Source organism: Loa loa (genome assembly GCF_000183805.2).
Source record: "Loa loa unplaced genomic scaffold supercont3.9, whole genome shotgun sequence".
Taxonomy (NCBI): Eukaryota; Metazoa; Nematoda; class Chromadorea; order Rhabditida; family Onchocercidae; genus Loa; species Loa loa.
The window spans coordinates 244,058-264,029 of record NW_018108189.1 but is presented as its reverse complement, the minus strand read 5'-3'; the positions used below and the strand labels follow the sequence as shown (position 1 = coordinate 264,029).

The 19,972-nt window shown below is 35.9% G+C and overlaps 4 protein-coding genes across 4 annotated transcripts in view; 2 read left to right on the top strand and 2 right to left on the bottom strand.

Annotated features, from left to right (window-relative positions):
* Positions 1–502: 502 nt before the first annotated feature.
* On the top strand, positions 503–685 carry LOAG_16591 (hypothetical protein; the record flags this gene model as incomplete). Its single annotated transcript, XM_020449242.1, has 1 exon — positions 503–685. The coding sequence occupies one exon, from the start codon at positions 503–505 to the stop codon at positions 683–685; it is 183 nt and encodes a 60-aa protein (XP_020307257.1).
* A 10,473-nt stretch (positions 686–11,158) lies between these two features.
* Positions 11,159–13,642, top strand: LOAG_05629 (hypothetical protein; the record flags this gene model as incomplete). Its single annotated transcript, XM_003141166.1, has 4 exons — positions 11,159–11,380; positions 11,832–12,105; positions 12,865–13,047; positions 13,113–13,642. The coding sequence occupies 4 exons, from the start codon at positions 11,159–11,161 to the stop codon at positions 13,640–13,642; spliced, it is 1,209 nt and encodes a 402-aa protein (XP_003141214.1).
* A 2,585-nt stretch (positions 13,643–16,227) lies between these two features.
* Positions 16,228–17,886, bottom strand: LOAG_05628 (nematode cuticle collagen domain-containing protein; the record flags this gene model as incomplete). Its single annotated transcript, XM_003141165.1, has 3 exons — positions 16,228–16,700; positions 16,962–17,334; positions 17,677–17,886. 3 exons carry the CDS (start codon positions 17,884–17,886, stop codon positions 16,228–16,230), a joined length of 1,056 nt encoding a protein of 351 aa, XP_003141213.1.
* A 2,022-nt stretch (positions 17,887–19,908) lies between these two features.
* The window catches only part of LOAG_10812 (hypothetical protein), a gene marked incomplete at both ends in the record, with an annotated part of 2,587 nt that continues 2,523 nt past the window's right edge, over positions 19,909–19,972 (bottom strand). The window contains one exon of the mRNA XM_020448234.1: positions 19,909–19,947. Coding sequence (XP_020301603.1) covers positions 19,909–19,947 — 39 coding nt within the window. The remainder of the gene's footprint in view (positions 19,948–19,972) is intronic.

The window sequence follows — 19,972 nt, the reverse complement described above, 5'->3', positions numbered from 1 at the left end:
ATATATATATATAATAAAAGGAAAAAATATATAAGGAAAAAACCGAAAGTGTTTAATTTTTACAATCGAGCAGGCAATACATCTTCCTCGCATATCTTCCACGACTGAACCACAAACAACATCGCATATCTGCCACCACTGGACAGCAAACTACGATATTCTTCTATTCGCTAGATACATTCCCTGTTGCATATCCCCAATTCAAAGACCTATCAACTAACCAACAGTCATATTATTATTGAAGGCAACGACAAAGAATGTTAGTTGACCATACTGCTTGCTTATTGTATAACTCATTATCACTGCTTACCATTCACCCCGTAATGTATACATATATATATTTTACACCCCTTTTGTTGTTAACTAGCAATCTTGTGCAGGAACAATATTACATCCTGAATAAATCTATATCGCTGAGAAACGAATTCAACAGCTTTCCCGAAATTTTTTTGGTACCAGGACCTCACGAAGAGTTATGCGAACATTATGAAGCCAGGAAGGAATGTCATTTACAATAATACAGAGCGCAAACTCGGCAAAGGGGAAGCTAATCAAAGTTCTTAAAGAAGTGAAAGAATTGGATCTGAGACCATTCGACAAACAGTTACTTCACGAAGAGTTATGCGAACATTATGAAGCACGAAAAGGAACTATCAAAGAAATGATAGAATTGAAGCACATATAGGAGTGTTGGAACGCATCAACAAAGAATGGAGGGATTTTATTCAAACGGCCTCTCCTCAACAACAGAAGACAGGGAATAGAAAGCACGCAGAAATGACAGAAGATGACCAAGGAATATTAAACCTGATAAGTCAGTAGATGGAAGCAGTGGCAACTCTAAAAAGATATGAGGACGACACAGAAGATAAAATTCGATCAGATCAAAAGGGGAGTTTGCGAGCCAACTATCACAACAAGAGAGGCAACTATTCAAGCAGCTCAGAGAGCGACAGCCAAACTACCCCAATTGAAACTGCGGTGTTTAGCGGGAATCCTTGAAATTGGAGAGCATTCTAGAGCGGCTTTAAAGAAACGGTACATAGCCACGACCTTCCGGATATCCAGAACCTCAATTATCTTACTTCGTGTTTAAAAGACGAAGCATTACAAGCAGTTGGTGGATAAGAGGTTACGCCAGAGAATTACAATCTTATCCGAGAGATATTGATACAGAAATACGATGATACGTTACTATCACAAGTTTGTTTTATAACGATCTTTTCTCAGTCAGAAAAAATGGTCGTGAATGGAAAACAACAATCGAAAATATGGAGAGGTTATTCAGACAACTGCAGCGGTTAAGAAAATCTGGAACATACAAGTTTACACGTAATTGTCGAAAGGAACTTGTCAAAGCATATCCTGATTAAAGTTCATGAGCAAAGATTGAAAGACAAGTTTTGGTCAGTAAGCAGATTGAGACAGTTCCTAAGAGAGTTAATGAAGTTAGAGAAAACTGGTTCAAAATCAAAGTTCCACTAATGAAATCGAGAAGAAGCCAACTCGATCTACCATAAATCGACAGTTCCGAAATAGCGAATAATTCGAAAATGAAACGTCGGCGCTAACCATAGTTAAATCTCAAGAGCAGTGGTCGATAAGACGAGATTAGACAGGGAACAGGTTGGAAGAACCGGGACAGGACCTTGCATTTTGTAATAAAGATCATTGGGACGATAAATGTCGGAATTATATGTCGTCGATAAATGTCGTCCAAACCTTGAAACAACGACTATAGCGCGAGTGAAATTAGCGCCTGCCTAATTAAAATGTATGAATTTGGGCCATACCGCAAGTAACTGTAGAATGAAAATGACGGCATAATGCTTCCACTGCAGGGGTCCACACAAATCAGCGTTATATAACAGACATGATATGAGCGCTACTCGGACGAAATAAGTAAGGAAAAAGTGGAACCAATGTATACAACTAATTCAGTGACTGGTCAGAAAGATCCACAAGGAAGAATTTTACTATTATGTAAAGAAGTTAGCGTAGTCAGTCCCAAAGCTCCGGATATAGAAATTTTGACCAAGGTGCGCAGTTGTCATTCATTCCAAAGGGTTTAGCGGATCGACTAAGTCTGCAAGGAATTATGGAGGAAGAAATAAGCATTACTTCGTTCGGCGACAAATTATCGAAGAATTACTACTCCACAAAGGCGAAAATTGGATATATTAGGGATTACCTGTCAAATAAATTACAAGTGGTGCGGACAAGTGAAAAGGATAATCATCATTGACGGAGTATGATCAATTAGACGGCTTAAAAAGTTATTGGAAACAACCTGATACACTTCTCGGCACGGATTATATAGGCAAATTCATCGAATGGAGCAAAACACGAGCTGAAATTAGGATTTTTCCTATTCTGGAAAAAGTTGGACCAATACTGAACGGAACTAGATATATAAATAATACTAGCAGCATGAATGCAATATCAGTCGAGACTGCCGTAACGTACTGGACTAAAGTAAATAAGGACCATAACATTGATCGTTTTTGGAAGTTGGGACTCATGGGCACTCAGGATCAACTCCATAAAAATGACGACGAGCAAGCTCTAAAGCAATTCAAAAGGAGCATTATCAAACAGAAAGGAAGATATCAAATCAGATGGCCATGGAAAGAATCAAAGGATAAAGTTCGTCACGCAATTGGAACTAAACGGGGTCCAATAACCCTTTGTTCGGACTCGAAATGTGCACTACATTGGATATAAAATCATTCAAAAAAAAAAAATTCAAAATTGCTACCAAGATTCGTACAGAATCGGGTAGAAGAATATGAAAAGCAAAAATTTCATTTCGATATGTCACAAGTGAGTACAACCCTGTGGATGTTGCTGTAAAAGGGCTTCCCTCAGCAAAACTAAAGCAGTATGAATTATGGTGGAAAGGACCACTATGGTTAAAAGAACCGGAACTATATGACCTCAGTGGGTATATCAGACCATGAAAGAATACGAAGACGAAATAGAAGAACGAATCATTGCACAAATCACGACTCAAAAATCGAGAATACATACTTCCGGATCACCGATGCAAACTGATTTAGCAAGTGGTCAAAATTGGTAAAAACGACTATTTGGGTTCTTAAATTTATTAAAAGGACAACAAAAGGAAAATTATGGTTAAATCCGTTATCGACACAAGGACATCAACTAACAGCTGGAGATCATAAATTAGCTGAGTGGGTGATCATTAAACAAGCACAAACAGAAACGATTACCGAAGAGATAGAGGAATGGAACTTATACTACGACGAGGGCAAGTTATGGAAATCACAAAGCCGCCTAGAAAATTCGGAATTGGATGAACAAAGCAAATATCCAGTTTATTACCGAGACATAATACAGCTACCGAGCTTTTAATACGGCAACAACATGAAGCACTATATCATGCTGGAATTGCACATACACTCTCAGAACTGAGACGTAAATTTTGGATACCAAAAGGCCGAACTAAAGTCACGTTTTATATCAACAACTGCATCGGTTGTAAACGATGGTCGGCGAAACCATTCAAGTTGCCCATCACGCTGAATCTACCAAAAATGCGAGTCAGTCGACCAAGAGCCTTTATAAATGTTGGTCTGGACTATCTAGGTCCGCTCAATCAAAACTGAGGACGGAATATCCAAAAGATGGATTGCCTTATTCACATGCTTTATCATGAGAGCAATACATTTAGAAACAGCAGACAATTTATCTACGGAAACTTACCTCCACGTATTGAGAAGATTAATATCCCAACGGGGATATCCAGAGCGATGCATAAGTGATAACGCGGGTCAGTTCCAATTCATCTTTAAAACCATAAAGGAACAGCATACAAAATTAACGGAATTCTCAGCAGAAAAGAAGATCTGGGAGAATATACTCCAAGAGCACCCTGGAGTGGAGGAATCCATGAACGATTGGTTGCATTGACAAAGAGAACTATGAGAAAAGCCATCGGAAGGAAGCTACTATGCGAAAAAGAATTCATAACTTTAATTGTGGAGATAGAATCTTATACACTCGATCACTAACGTATGCCAATTTTGACGACAGTGAGGTAATACGTCTAGTAGATTTCATACAACCCAATGCTTCCTTAGTTATACTGACAACTAATGACAATCAAGATGAACACGTGCCAGGAACGCTGAACACGAAGAAACGAACGACTAATTAAATATTAGATGACTACATTCAAGGTACTCGACACATTTTGGGAATTATGGAAAACAGAGTACTTGACAAGCCTCAGAGAACGAACCCATTAAGAGCACGCGAATCCCAAAGTCACGAAGAATAGCTCACCACGAATAGGAGAGATTGTATTGTTGGACGAACATGAAACTCTCTGAGGTCTTTGGAAATTAGCAAAAATAAAGGGATTTAGAAAAGGAAAAGATGAAGTCACAAGAGCTGCAGTGATAGAAACTCCGTAGAAAACTCCTCACAAGGCCGATAAACACGTTATATCCCCTCGCTGTCAACACAAGTCTGACATAAAAAGAGAAGAGGCTAAAAATAAGCCAGAGAACGCCGAAGAAGCGATTGCACTGAGAACAATAAGCACAAGTAAAACAAAGAAACTTCCTTCTGCAGGCATTGATCTCCTCGAGTTAGCGATGTCGGATTATCTGTCCAAATTAAATTTCCACAATATCTAACAGATAGGATGATGAAATAAGTAAAATTAAAGCAATGAAGAATATAAGCTAACAATAGACAGCATAACACAAAGACATCTCAGTATCTACGCCAAGGACAATGATATCCATTATACCTATACAATGGACAATGCCAAAGGGTAGCCATATCTCCATGATAATCCCGATGGAGCTTACAAAGCTCCTCCCTAATCATTATATATATAAGAGAAAATTCTAAACAGTTTAGTTCCTTACAGTCAAGCAAACTACGATATCCTCTTCGCATATCTGCCACCGTTGAAAAACAGGCTACAATATACCTTCTTTTCGGTAAAAATATTTCCTGCAACATATCCCCAGCTCAAACAAGGACGAATTCTATATATCAATATATATATATATATATATATATCAATCTATCAACAAGACGACAGTCAATTATTATGGAAGACAAAGACAAGGGATTTGTTAGTTGACCATATTATTTGCTTATTGTATAACTCATCACTATTCCCAATTCATCGTGCAATATATACAATTAACTAATAATATTGTGTGTGTCTCGAATAAATCTATATTGCTGAAAACCGAATTCAACAGATTAGCTTTCCCGACTACTATCACATAATTCGATTGTCTGAATCATACCTAGATTTGTGGCTGAACTGTTATTTTATTCACTACAAATAAACCTTTCTATTAGTGGGTTGCCTTTTCGAATTTTTTTCTTATTTTTCAGTGCATTTTATACCTATATTCTCTATTATCTTCTAATAAATAAATCTTTTTACTTTCCAATTTTATATGCTTTTATTATGACTTTCTTCCTTTCTCAATGCAATAGATCTTTAATTCACCAAAATAATGCTTTGCAGATCAAACTTAGGTCACCGTACCTGCGGAGCGGAAGCAGTGCGACGAGTAACTGCGAATCAAATTGTGGAAGGACGGGCATTAACGAACAAGCGAAACAGAAAAGGGACGACTCATTACTTGCCAAGGAAAAACAAAGCGACGTGCAGCCGGACTTGAGAATGCACGGTTGCGAACACGGCGATCGCGTTCTGCGGCTTAAGATCTGCTTCGTTCCAACGCAATGAACGTGACAGGACTAAAAGACGTTAATGAGAAACAGCAGATTAGCGTCAGATATGATTCCGTGCTCAGCAATCACGCGATTACAATCGCTTTGCATTCCGGTACAACCCAGTGATGATTACAGTTTGAGCCGGCATGTTCTCATCAGCGCTATGACTGAAGTGCGTCCTTATTGCAAGGCTCTGAAATCTAATGGAGAAACGGAAGGGATGTGTTGCATCGCCGGAAAAATTAACTGTCTCAATTTGGAGGATCGCCAGACCCATTAAAAATTTTGCTTGGCAGATATGCCGCCGAGTCAAAGCATTTCCTATCTGACATGAGGAAATACAACTCATACTTCCAAATGACGTCGTTCGACACAGAAATCATATCAACTGAATTCACCCCAACTTTCAAATTGAAAAGACAAATTTGTCATAGAGCCGTCTTCTTGCTTCCGTTCCCAGATGAACAACATAAGTTCCTACAAATGTATTTCATCGGTGATGACAACGATGAATTGAATGCACGCTGCGAAATTTCTCCGACATAAAAGGGTCCATCTTTTCCCAATTGCAAGATCTTCATGAACAAAAAAAATTTAGTGTGTTTATTCAGAGCAGCAATTGACATGACGCCATCTGATAACCACAGACAAAACGCCTGCTGGTGAACATATGCAAAGATCCAGTGCTCCAACTGTAAACGAAGTGATAATTGTTGTAGTCGGAGATCAGTTCTAATCTAGGAATATCTTCATCGGAGAAACGGTCAATTGATAAAAGTTGCAATGAAAAAAAAACTCATCCATGCTACGATATCCTGCAATATTCAATCATTTTTTGGGATGGTGCCAATGGATATCACTTCAACATTAAGATGATAAATCCAGTCAGTGGCGAAGAAATAAATATGGAATGTAGCGCAGTAAACTTCAAAACCGACTAAATTCAAACCGATTAATGATTCGAGGAAATGAAGATATCACATTTTGAAATGTCATTAATTGTTTTACCAATATATCGTAGATATATATGCAAAAATCGAAACAGAACGTTTAATATTTATTCGTTTGAATCAAACCAAGCTTCGCTCTGAAGAGTACATTCATTTGCGAGATGCATTTGTAAATAACGGTGAAAAAATTTAAACTTTGCTGTCGCGCGCATTTGAACAAATGCAAGAAACAAGGTGACTTGGTGATTGTTGGCTCCTTCTTGACTAGTGATTCTTACATCCTTCTTGCATGGATTCTAAAAAGCAAGACAAAAAAGATCAGTTAATGATATATTGAGATCTAGGATGGAGCAAAATAAAGTGATTTCCGAATCCAATAATCAATTCATTGATGTGATAAGCTGGAGGGAAATTAATGTCGTATTTGATCGCAATTCATCTGATCATAATAGCGTCCCTATTACAAAAAACATTTAAGCAAATTTAAAAGCTAAAATGGTAACTCTCTCACAAAAACCTACGCCGGAAAATATTAAGGTTTGTTTCGAAGTAAACTTAGCTTCTCTTGAATAGAGCATTATTCTGATCAAATTAGAAAGAATTCACCTTTCCGTCCTTTTAGAAATCATAACTTTTCCGCAAGTTTCAGATCCGCTCGGACTACAGATCATTCGTAACTTATTGCTTCAATGTTATGCTGGTTTTCCAGAACTGAATTGAAAACTTAATTCCTTATGGAAACTTGTGCTTTCAGCTTTTTGTTTGGGAAAAAATTGTCCCAAAGCAAATTGTAAACTATCAGTAAGCTGGGATTCATTAGCGATGGACGGGTAGCTTCTAAAATTTTTCATCATTTTGTAGAAATAAATTTGCATAAATGTGAATATTTTATTTGTGAATCACTTTATGCAACTTGATTTAGACATGGAAAACACATGCTTCTTCAAAGCTCTTTTTATGCGCTTTTCGGTCATATGGTCCAGTTGTCACAAATTATCCTTCGTGCACATTTAGAAAATGAGAAAATTAGTTTCTTTGTTATAGTTTTCACTGAGCAAAGGTATCAAACAATCTTTTTTGCAAGTATTTCAAGTTTTTTTCATGCAGTTTGTCATATCTGCATCATTAGAATCTCTTGCAATGTGTGCTGATTAACATTACAATATTGTTCCAAAGGGAAAATTTATTTATCAAAAAATTAAGGATTATACATTGCTATTGAATTATTTATTCCACCTATGTTTAAAAATATTTCAGGCTCTGAAACCGGAAGGCCTTTTTTGTGTCGAAGGTTCTTGGCGGGAAAAAAAGCTAAGAAAGAACCAAAAAAGAGAACGAAAAAATATGGACGACAAATATTAGAGTGAAATACAAAACCACCTTCCTTTGAAAATTGTATCAGTCGACTAGATCGCCATATCATTTTAACTCTTTATTTCGTTCCATTATTACTCTCTTTAATTTAAAGCTCTTAGCCTGAAACAGATTTCCTACTTAGTTATTCTTTAAGGAATAAAGAGAAAGGAAAAACGATTTTGAGAAAAGGCGATATAAAGTAGTAGCATCGATTATGCCTTCAGAAGAAAATATGGAAATTAATGCTTTCATATCTCTTCCTGTCGCACCTTACTCTTCTTCTTGTGGTCCATCTTTGAATTACTTGTCATCTGTCAGGTTATCAAGTACTGTTGTATAAAAGAAGTCCTGTTCACTGCATTGCTGCATCCACCCTACAGTTTTGCATCTGTCACCAATCTCTGTTCTTCACACATTCCAACCAAAACAAAAGTGGAACTTTTTCAATAAGCGTTTTAGTAGCTTCATCCGCTCACTTTCAGACCTTATGATAGCATCTGCAAATATTTGGATAATGTTTTCTGTGCTAAGTTAACATACTTACACTAATAAAAATTGACATACTCCTTGGATAAACTTTCTATAATCTGCATTTCTTGGACTTCACACTTATCACTATTTTGCTATCATAATCATTCTCCAAGTATCAGTTTTATTTGAGTAATACCATCTCGTAAGCTGAATGTCCTTATTCATTCCACTCACCGTAATTGATGAGTTGTTACGGATACCGTAAACAAAACGATGCAATCCGATAAGAACTCTTCAGAGCATTTACATACCTATCAATTCTGTAAACTGTTACGATGCACTCAGTTAAAGTTAAAGACTATTTTTCCTGGCTGCAGTAACAAAATGAAACTTGGATTCATTGAATATACTGATGTTAACATTGTTGTATGAAATGTCTAGACACTTTCAAATGACGTTGAATATTATAATGGTTACATGTAATTGAAATGGATGCGGTATAAAGTTACCAGTTGTATTTCTAGCTCTTGTCTTTTACTAGAATAGAACTGTTAAGTCTTTCAGAGTAACGAATAGTTTTCATACGTGATGTCTTACTGGTAAGTTCAAACTTCCGAAAAGCTGTCCCTCAATGCTTCAATATTGCAAAGTCCATAGTGAAAGGGAAATGGGTCTAATTTTACGAAATACGACCAGTTGAATGTCTAACTTTGTTTAATTTTACAACTCTCGACCACGATCCAGATTGCCTCATCTCAAAGTGTTACAAACTCCTGATTAAAAGAGGATTCTTACATAACATTGATCCTTACAAAAAATCAGTGATGATCGCTGGCCAATTAACTAACAACTGTTGAAATGTACAAAAGAAATTGGTCTACTCGTTTATATTTTACCTGATTTCCTTTATCAGTTTTTCATCCTCATCCTTGCAAATATTTTGCTAATCGACAATTTATGATCATCTTTTGTTAGTGTAAAGTTCAGCCATGAAATTTGGAAATATTGTCATTCTTATCTTCAGTAGACCTATTTTCAGTCTTCATCATTCCCTTCATTTACTTTCTTCCTCTCTGATCTGATCAAAAAATGAGCAAGAAAGCAATTACGGGAAGACCTAGTGTCAAAGACTGTCAACAGTTTTATGTCCTCATTAGGGATTCAGTGGAGCGATATGATTATTCGATGTCTACATATCCGCGATATATTCTGCGCTGCCTCTATTTCTGCGTTATAAATTGCACAAAAGCACATCACCAAATTCTTTTTCGATTTATAGTAAAATTTTCATATTCAATTACTTGAAGTCAGTGAAGCGCACCTTTCTGAAGGATGATGTTTGTTATTGGTGCTGTTATAACCATAATTATTGCCACTATAAATCAAATCATCAGCTACAACTGTACTTGACTACAACCTACTTGAGATCTACGATATCTCACGCTTAAAGCGACAAATTTTCAGAATCAGATAGAAAAAAAGAGGTGTCATATCTAAAATAGATCACTTTTAATTGGGCTTCTGACACTGCCTTTTTTTCGAAATCAGAAATTGTTACCTTTCCGAACCACTGAAAATCGCCCATCCATCGATTTATCCAAACATTAATTCCTTTACATCTCTTTCTTTTTTTCAATCAAATCATTTCTTTTCGTTTAGGTTATAAATTTCTTTTCTCCACGAAATGAGTCTCAAATTGAAGCGGCTTTCGCTGATAACTAAAAGTCAACCGTGCTATCAGAGATTTCACTGAAATTTTAAAAAAAATGGAAGTGTGTTAAAACTAAGATTTGCCGAATGTTTTTTCTGTCCTTTAAAATTATCTTTGTTTCTTTCAAAAAAAAATCTTTGTTTCTTTAAAGTGTCTTGCGATCCGGTAAAAGGCAATATTCTCACGGTAATTAGAAATAAACTATTGGGCAATCTTCTGTCCTTGAGTATATCTTATTTCTTATTGAAAATTCCTGTCAATTTCCGAGAAACTGATGTTCAGCGGCATAATTTCATAGAATGAATAAATCTATTCAAATGATCTGTAGGGGTTTTGTTTGAAAATATCAATCAAAAGTTTTCTGCGATGGTCGTTTTCTGTGATTTCCTGTGGACAAATAAATTTCAAATGTTCGTTTATTAACAATGATAGCCACACTATTATAGGCCAAGTACAAATATTACCGACATGCAACAATTTTCTTTAATGCACCTTTCATCGACACCTTATTTATTCATCGAAATATAACATACTTGTAAATAAGTTCCAGAAGCAACTGAAATTCTTTTTAACAAATGTTTCATCTTTCTCTACGTGAGATGAAAAAAAAAAAACAGAAAACAAAAAATATTCTTAGTTTGTTTTTCTTTTTACTTATTTTCTAATTCTGTCACAAATAAAACAATAATTAAATTTTCCAATAATACCTTTCGTTGAATTTCATAAATAGTAGTAAATCGTGATTTGTGATTTATTGGCTAACTTAACAAATTTTATATCTTAGAATAGGTCATATACACCAAAATTCTGTTATTGGCTAGAAGGCGGAAAATATGAGAGTTCAATCGTTTTTTGAACACAATATGCTTTGGTAGTGCGACGAAAAGCAATAAGAAAGTGAAATAATGTTTATAGATAACAATAACTGATTCAGGTGATGGCAATAACAGTGGATGACCCAAATTTACAGCAAAAAGAAGTTGAAGCGATGAAACGTGCCGCATTCTTCGGTATCACTGTATCAACGATGGCTACGTTGACAGCGATCATTGCTGTACCTCATCTGTTCAACTACATGCAATATGTACAGTCGACATTCAAGCTTGAAGTTAATTATTGCAGACATTTAACGGATGGCTTGTGGCAACAACTTGATAAGGTAACAAATTTTCCTTATATAATACTATTTACAAAAGTGAAGCTTTATAAGTGTACCTTGCGGCCTTCTAATGCCTTCTATAATAATAATGGCCTTCTAATGCTTTCTATAATGCCTTTTAACTTTTCGATGGAAAATTTTTTCCATAAACTGAGTAAAATCCATTCAAATTTTTATGTAATAGTCCCGATGGCAAAAATAGTTTTAAAACATGCGCATGAATTTGGCGAAGATTTTTTATCGGTAATTTCAACGAATTTCCATTCCTTATTTCAAAAAGTTTCTTTGCATCAAACAAAAGTTTAAATGAAGAGTTCAAATAACTCTTGCCAAAAAAACTCTTTGGTAGTATTTTAAACAAAGTCAACCTTTTCCGATCTTTAAATTAATAAATTAATTTATTTAAAAGTGCTTTGGTTTTGAAAATTTGCTTTTCTTTCTCATGTTACAGGTAGAAATATTAACCGATACCAAGAATGTTAACACCAACAATCGCTTGAAAAGATACGCAAATCGGTGGCACAACAGCGGAATGAAACACAGAAGGAATCATGCGCACGCAGTTCCAACATATTCGGTTGAAAATGAAGCTGAAGGATACACTGTTGAGGATGAGAAGGATCAGGAGGGAGAAAGAGAAGATTTAGAGAGACAGCAAGTGGAAGAAGAGAACAGCAAATCTATGCTAACAAAAGATGTGACACAAAGTGACACGATCCTATATGGTTGGTGATTTTAAGCATTCAGTCAATTTTTCTTTTGAAGATTGGCGAATTTTTCTTCATCTATAAATTTTCAAATCTTCAAAGCCACAAACTAAGTAAGTCTTTCATCTAAATCGGGAAGTTACCCTCTTGACTTAGCTGCAGAAGCGAGTAGTAAATGGAATGGATTTAAGGAGAAGAGGAACTGATAAACTTTGTACCGTCCACTTCGAGTGCAGGAATTACTTAGTTTACAACTATTTGAAAGATCGATTTGGGTTTCTTTGGAACAAAATAGACTTGAAAATTTATTGAATGAAGAAAAGTTAGTTGAGAAATAAGGTAGAAAATTTCAATTCCACTACTGCAAAAGAACAAATTCGCTATAACAGTGATAATACCATTGGCAAACTTTATCTTTTTTAAAACCAAATTCACATTACCTTCTCTAGTAGTAAGATACATGTTCAATGTAGTCAAAGGTAAAGAAAAACCAGAATTCTCTCACCAACAAACTGCACAAAAAAATTTTATTGCGTCAACTGTCGAGATCATTTCTATGAATATAAAAGCGTTAATGAGGAAAACAAAGCTTTTCGGTACTTTTATTTTGTCTTCTTATTTTTTTGGGCGAAAATCTAAACAAAAAAGGGATGAATTAATGTTTATTACAAATTAAATCGACAAATAAGAAATTAAAGGATACATAAATGCAAAATTAATGGCCACAAAACAGAATCCCATGAACCGTTCTGATTTTCAATCCTTTTATACTTGTAGAGAAGAGCAGCACTGGCAAAAATTATGGTACGAAATACAAGTTGTTTCGAACTAGTGATGACAGCAAATATAATGGTGATGGTTCAAGAACTGGGACACCTAAAACTATTGAAAATACGTGTTGTAGTTGTGATGTTGGAGTTGTTGGGCCACCAGGTCCTCCAGGAAGTGATGGTGAAGACGGTTAGTCATTTGTATCATGCTATTTCAAACCTAATCGTTATGTTAACAAAAAATTTTACCTTCAGGTGCCGATGGACTACCTGGAGTACATGGATCACCCGGTAGAGATACTGAACCAGATGTGAAACCGGAACCAGAGGATTTCTGTTTCGATTGCCCTTCTGGTCGACCAGGACCAGTTGGAACTCCAGGAGCAAAAGGATTCCCAGGACAAGCCGGAGAGCGAGGAGTCAATGGAGGGAGATCTCTGCTACCAGGATTACCAGGACCACCAGGACTTCGTGGACTACAAGGACTTCCAGGAGTTCCTGGGCCACCTGGGGCTAATGGTTCACCTGGTGTTTTCAGTGAAAATGCTGGACCGCAAGGATTGCCAGGTCCTTCAGGACTAGTTGGATCACCCGGTAACGCAGGACAACCTGGTACAACTGGCAGGCCTGGACCCATTGGTCCAGTTGGGCCACCAGGTGATCCTGGACTACAAGGTGTCCCAGGAGCAAATGGATTAAATGGAAAACCGGGATTATTTGGCAAAGAAGGAAGACAAGGTTCATGTGATCATTGTCCACCACCTCGTACTCCTCCTGGCTACTAGTTTTTTATAACATGTCGTCATGATATGTAATTGTGTTTTCAATCACTTTAAAACTACTAAAGTCAGCAAGATCGCTTTCACTTTTCCTGAACAATATTTTTTACCTAAAATTCTGATCGTTGTGATCTTTAGCAGTGTGACTTTGATTTAAAATGAACTGATTGGTAACTGGAGTCGTAAAACTTTGATTACTTACACGTAAACATTGATTACTGTCTCTCTGTTCATTCTCGGTTCTTTGAATTTCAGTTTTAACGAGAGAATTCTAATTTCTTGTTTGGTTACGAGGAATATTTGTAATTTTTGTCGAAACATTGCTTTAAATCCTTTTGGCAATAATTCATGTGGACTTTGAATGGATTTTTAAAACTAAAGAAATCATTGATTGTTTTTTTTCTTCGAAATCCCAACTTTGTTCGCAAAATCTAACCAACTGTCTACTAAGAAAATGACAATAAAGCTGAAAAATCCGAGGCAAAAGGCCGATTGTTCAGTCATGCCATGCCATTTCACATGTACTTGAGAAAAAAAAAGTTTTGTGTAGCAAATGAACTTTTTCGAAAGGATTTCTAAGCTTTTTTTTAAGTAAAACTGTTAGAAAGTAGCAAGATGTATCAAGAGAAACGGGATGTTACAGGGTGAAAATGTCACATAGAAACAGATAAAGATATCTCCGCATATTTTTTTAAATCTCGGAAATTCTTTCTAGAATTGTATACTTTGAAACTGTTCGACTGTCGGGGAATTCGAGAATCTACTGGGAAGATTTCGGAGAGTCTCAAAAGTCTACAACAAAATCCTAAATGATATGCAAAGTGATGTGGTGAATCAGTAAGTAATTTCCAAATGTCTATATTCCTTTTCATCTCTGTTCAATCAACAAATCATTTTCTTTATGTTTTTTTTCTTTTTTTGTTGAAAAATTCCTGCGTAAAATGATCAAAAAGAAATAAAAAGTTATTGTCTCAAATGCACTGATGAAAGACTACTATAATCCTTTCACTCTCACTTCTCTTGAAATCCCAATTTTATCTTCAAAAGGAACTCCACTGCCAATATTTTAAAGTAACTTTCCTAGAAATATCAGTTGGACAAGTGTCATACTTATCTTCATCTCAGTGCGGTTGAACTTTAAACTTCTCATGCTTTAAAATTATTGCAAATTTATATTGCAACACAATTTAGGTTGCAAATCCATGCAATATTAAGGGTGAAATACCTCATGTATGCTCTTGCCAAATGTTAACTCATCTAGGGTCCGAACAGCCTTTTCTTACTTTTTGGTCTGAGTCTCTCATTCATGCTGATTGATAAAGTAAGAGAACGAAAATCTTTTCTTCTCTATTTATATGAAATTCAATTTTCCGTTTCGCTTCATCAATTCGTTCAAACTCTGCCAACAACTACGTTTCAATGTTTAGTGAAGTAATGCTGAACCAATTTCAATATTCGGCAATTCAAACATGGGAAAAAAAATTTGTTGACAGATGGAGTAAAACCAGTTTATTATCTTCCTCGTTTTCAAATAAGTTAACTTACTAATATTTTATGATTTTTAGCATTTGTTTAGTTGATTCAATTTTGTACAATTTTTTAAAGAAAACAAAAATTAATTTAAATCTAAATAAAATAACTGCGAAATCTCCTGAGTGGCTTTGCTAACTAATAATCACAATTAACTTAACTCACTCATTTTGCGCCAAATATTTTCCTCGTCATTCATAGTTTGAAATATTTGAAAATTTATTTCGAAGTATCAAAACGTAGAAGGAACAACTTCTCAACCAAGCTGACTGAAATGAAGGAAAAACTGAGTTAAAAAGAATATAACAATCGAAAAAACGTAAAAGGTGGTTGAAAAGACCCTATCCTCATAGATATCGTAACACTGAGAAGCCACTTTTATCATACAATTTTTGTTAAATTACCAAGCTCAAGGACAGTTTGCTGTCTCGTCTCAAAGTCACTAGGCTAATCGTTCAATGTGACACATTTGCTCGCTTGTTGAACGCCGTATTTTTGGATTAATCCAAAAAAAAAAAATTAGCAAATGGCGTATCTTCCGTACATTGTATATTTCAAACAACATATCATTTAATTCGAATACGGTTACACTTAAGCACATTTTAGATCTTTGCCTATTTTGCAAAAAATCAAAAAAAAAAAAAATGAAAAAGTATTAACTTAAATCCAAAAAATCAAAGCCTTAAGGAGAAAATTCTAATTCCTTCAAATAATTCGTCGATTTAACAACGAAATAATGAAAGGCACAATGGTTCAGAAAATTTTAATTTTGAAGACTTTTCATCCACCATTTATCTACCTTCAATTGAACGCTTCGATGTCAAGTACATCTATTGATTTTTGCTTCGAGATACCTTATAAAGATTGAAAAGAATTTTTCCTATTTGCTGAATTCTGGCCACGAATTTCAATGATCAGAATACAAAGAAAAACATTCCAAATCCATAAATAGCAATTACTATACTAAACATTGATAATATTGCTAGACAAAAGCAATAATTTTTTTAAAATTTAATATCCTGGAGGGGTTCGCGGTATCGGACAATGGTCACAACTACCAATTAAACCTGTTTCTCCTGCTGCACCTCGATTTCCCCTTTCTCCTTCTTTGCCTGCATAACCATCTTTACCCTTTTTCCTGGTCCTCCTTGAGGACCAGGTTGACCCTTCTTGCCATTTATTCCTTTTTCTCCCATTGAACCAGAAGGACCTTGTGGTCCTGGTAAACCCGGTGGTCCAAGAGGCCCAAGTATTTTAATGATTTCTCCTGGTGAACCAGGGTGACCACAACGCCCAGGAGGTCCTTGCATCCCAACTGGTCCAGGCGGCCCATGTGCTCCTGCTGGTCCGGGTAGCGACGTTCCTCCAGTCAGTCCTGGTGCTCCATCTGGACCATTTGGCCCTTTTGGTCCTGGTGGTCCTATACGTCCAGGCAATCCTGGTAGGCATCGGAAGCAATAATTATGCATGGATTGTGAAGAAGGTATTGCATCCACTCCTGGCAGCCCATCTAGACCGGGTCTACCATCCTTACCTGAAAAAAATGAACAAAACAGATCTGCAAAGGTTGCAATTTGAATAACAAAAAAGAGAAAAGTAGTACTGTAAAAAGATAATTTACGTCTTGCAGTGTTAGTTTTTTTATCGATCTGATTTGCCTTATAATTGATTTACCAATTCAGCAAGATTGAATGATAGCTGCTTCTTACCTATTCCTTCTTACCTATCATTGAATGATAGCTGCTTCTTACCTATTCCTCCATTTGCTACTCTTACAATTAAAAATGAGACATACCGTCCCTTCCTCTTAATCCCTGTGACCCAGCGGACCCAGGAGGACCAATTTTACAGCTGCAGCAACTCCCAACACCGCTAGTAACACCAATATATCCGTTGTCCTCATCCGAACTTTCATTCTCTTCTGACTGACTTAATTCGGACATTCCTGCGATTTCATGGCTCATTCCGATAGGGTCCTGTTCACTATTACTTCCTGCCAGAGTGCTGGATTTATCAGCGCCATAACTGCCATAATTATTTTGCCATTCTTCACTGTAAGGTTCGTCAGTCCGAATTTGTATGGACAATGGACGGTTGTTGGATTTATTTACACGTAGATGGTGAATGCTGCGTTTGTTGCGTCCTTTCATGTTACTAATTTCTTCACTCTGAAACTTTATTCCTCAGAATATTCTATTAATTTGTTAATCAGAAAATATTCAAGCAAATCAAAAATTGAACTAAATCAAAGCAGGAAGTTTCCCACTCCATGTACTGTCCCAACGAAATGACGAACTGTTGGTGAAAAAGGAAAATATTGTATTTCACTCATGCAGACAGTCTCATCTCTGTCACATGTATAACCAGTTAAAATTGAAATTGAATTATGTTGAGATGTAGGGTTTAGATAGAATGATGGAGGAATCAAACTGAGAGGGAATGCTAAATAAGCAGGAATTGCAGTTGATCAATTTGACCTATTTAATAAAAATTTGATTCAAAATACACACTGCAAAATATTGTTCCCAAAGACCATTTGATCGATGTCTGCAGAAGTCGATCTCAGATTGTAAACTGGATTCTATGTGCTGCACATAATTATAAATCGTTGGGATGACAGTAACAGCTGATAGTAAGGAGAAAGTAGATATGGTAGTGCCGAAAAGGGTTATTCGTTTTAGATTTTCCATTTCTAGCCTCCGGTCATCTGTCACAATCATATTGCTAAAAAAAAAACACAAATTGTTTCCAGTTTTTTGTTCATTAACTTAATTTCATGAAACGGCGGTTGCTGATGGAAAACGCTTGAAATAGCTTGGATATCATATCAAGTAATGTATCGATCATGTTTCCCTAAAGCTGGCTAATTCACCTTATCTCTTCCTAAAAGCTACAACCACGAGTCTAAAAGAAAAAAAAACTAATCTAGCTTAAGGTTGGAATTCAGGAGAGAAAAAAATGTTTTGATCTAATAACGCGTATGCTATTAATATCATAGCTATCACAAAATTCAGTCAATAAGCTAATAACAAATTAAATCCTACCAAGAAGAATATTCAGTTTCACTGAAAGTTCAACGAACACGCTGAAGCTGAGTGTTAAGAACTTCGGTTCAAGGCTCAAACTTCTTCGTGGCAGCCAAGCTTTCTACACAACCAACTCCAACAATAAAACGACAAAGGGAAACCGTTTGGAGAAATAATGGTGTGCAGAGTATATAGTCAGAAATATATCATCGCTTAACTTGAAATATTTTTAGTTTTGAAGTAAGTAATACTACGACTGTTGCGACTAATAGTGTATTATTTCATACGTAATAATAAAAATAAAGTTGATCGTAGAAAAGTTGCAGAAGAGGAAATTCTTGGTTATTACAATTTACCATGCAGGATATATTGGTTATTATCGATTTGGTCAGCAACCGTCGAAGATTGACATACTATTTTAGATATTCTACGGCTTGTTGCTTGAAGGTACTATCGTTTTCAACAAAATATACTTGATCAGCAGTAGCTTTCAAGGCTGTATCGTTATCCCTCCAAGGATTTTTTTGCCCCAGCTTTTCTCTTTAACTGTACCAAAATAAAAATATTTCATAAAAAATCTTCAGTCCATCGGAAAATAGGCCTTGCATGATTACAGGAACCCTCACATACTGCGCAAAGCAAGTCTCTGTGACCGATAGCCTGGTCATACAAGATCGCGAAGTAGACATAAAAGTAGGTTATTTAATGATATTGTTGGTGGTGCTAAAACTTGATGCTATTTTATTTGTGGTATATCTAAAATCGTTTGACAATAAGCACGTATAAATAGTTTCGAAATCGTATGATGAGTGGAATAGAAATAATTGGTTTTAAAAAATGAGATTTCGCTGTGTTGATAGAGAAACATTTAGTGCAAAAAAGGAAATGACAAGGTCGTATCCATGTTAAATCCGTCACTAATTGTGCTAATAAAATATTGCCCTTGTTTTAAGGAGAGAAAACAAGTTGTTGATGCCAGCTTGAAGAATATCACCCTTCGGTTTATTTATCTTGCCGTAGAAGAAGGATAAGGAACAGTCATCATAGTTATAGTGGTTGTATTGTCCTGTGATTGGTTTGTCTGTCATCTTTGCTTATAGTAACTTACAGCATATTTCGACTCTTGTAAAAACCCAGTTTGTTATTTCAGCTTCTTATTATATATTAGTTTGTTTGCATTATGTTGCATCGCCGGCGGGCAGCATAATAATGGTCGACAATAGCGCCTAACTAACGCTTTTGTTTTGGCTAATTTTTGATGCAATGATAAATGTTTACGAATGACAGCATATAACATAAAGTTCTCAGCTATGCTTCTTTCAAGTTCCACACTTTGACAGTTCAAGATTCACTTAGGACAAGGAAGAACAGAAACAAGGGACGATCGTTACTGATACGGATTATATCCATTATCATTTTATTGGCTATAAGTGTTGCTTAGCAAAAATCAGTGGTTTCTGTCCCCCTCAAACTGGAAAAACATAGACGATATCATTTGTCTGGAACTATTGTGACATATTTTGTGACAGCTCCCATATTCTTTCATTAAGTGATATCTTTCGAACATTCAATCACATAGACCGAAAAAAAGTTCAGCTTAAGTGAAAAAAAAACTATCCTCCTATGTACTGCTAAAATCGTTATTTTCGAAACATTAATATAAGCAACCAATGTCATGACAAAACAAACGATTGTCTCAATAGATAGAAGCTGTTCTCATAGGTAGACAATGACCATAGCTTCCAACTCCCGAACCTGAAAAAGTTCTTGCTACACTGAT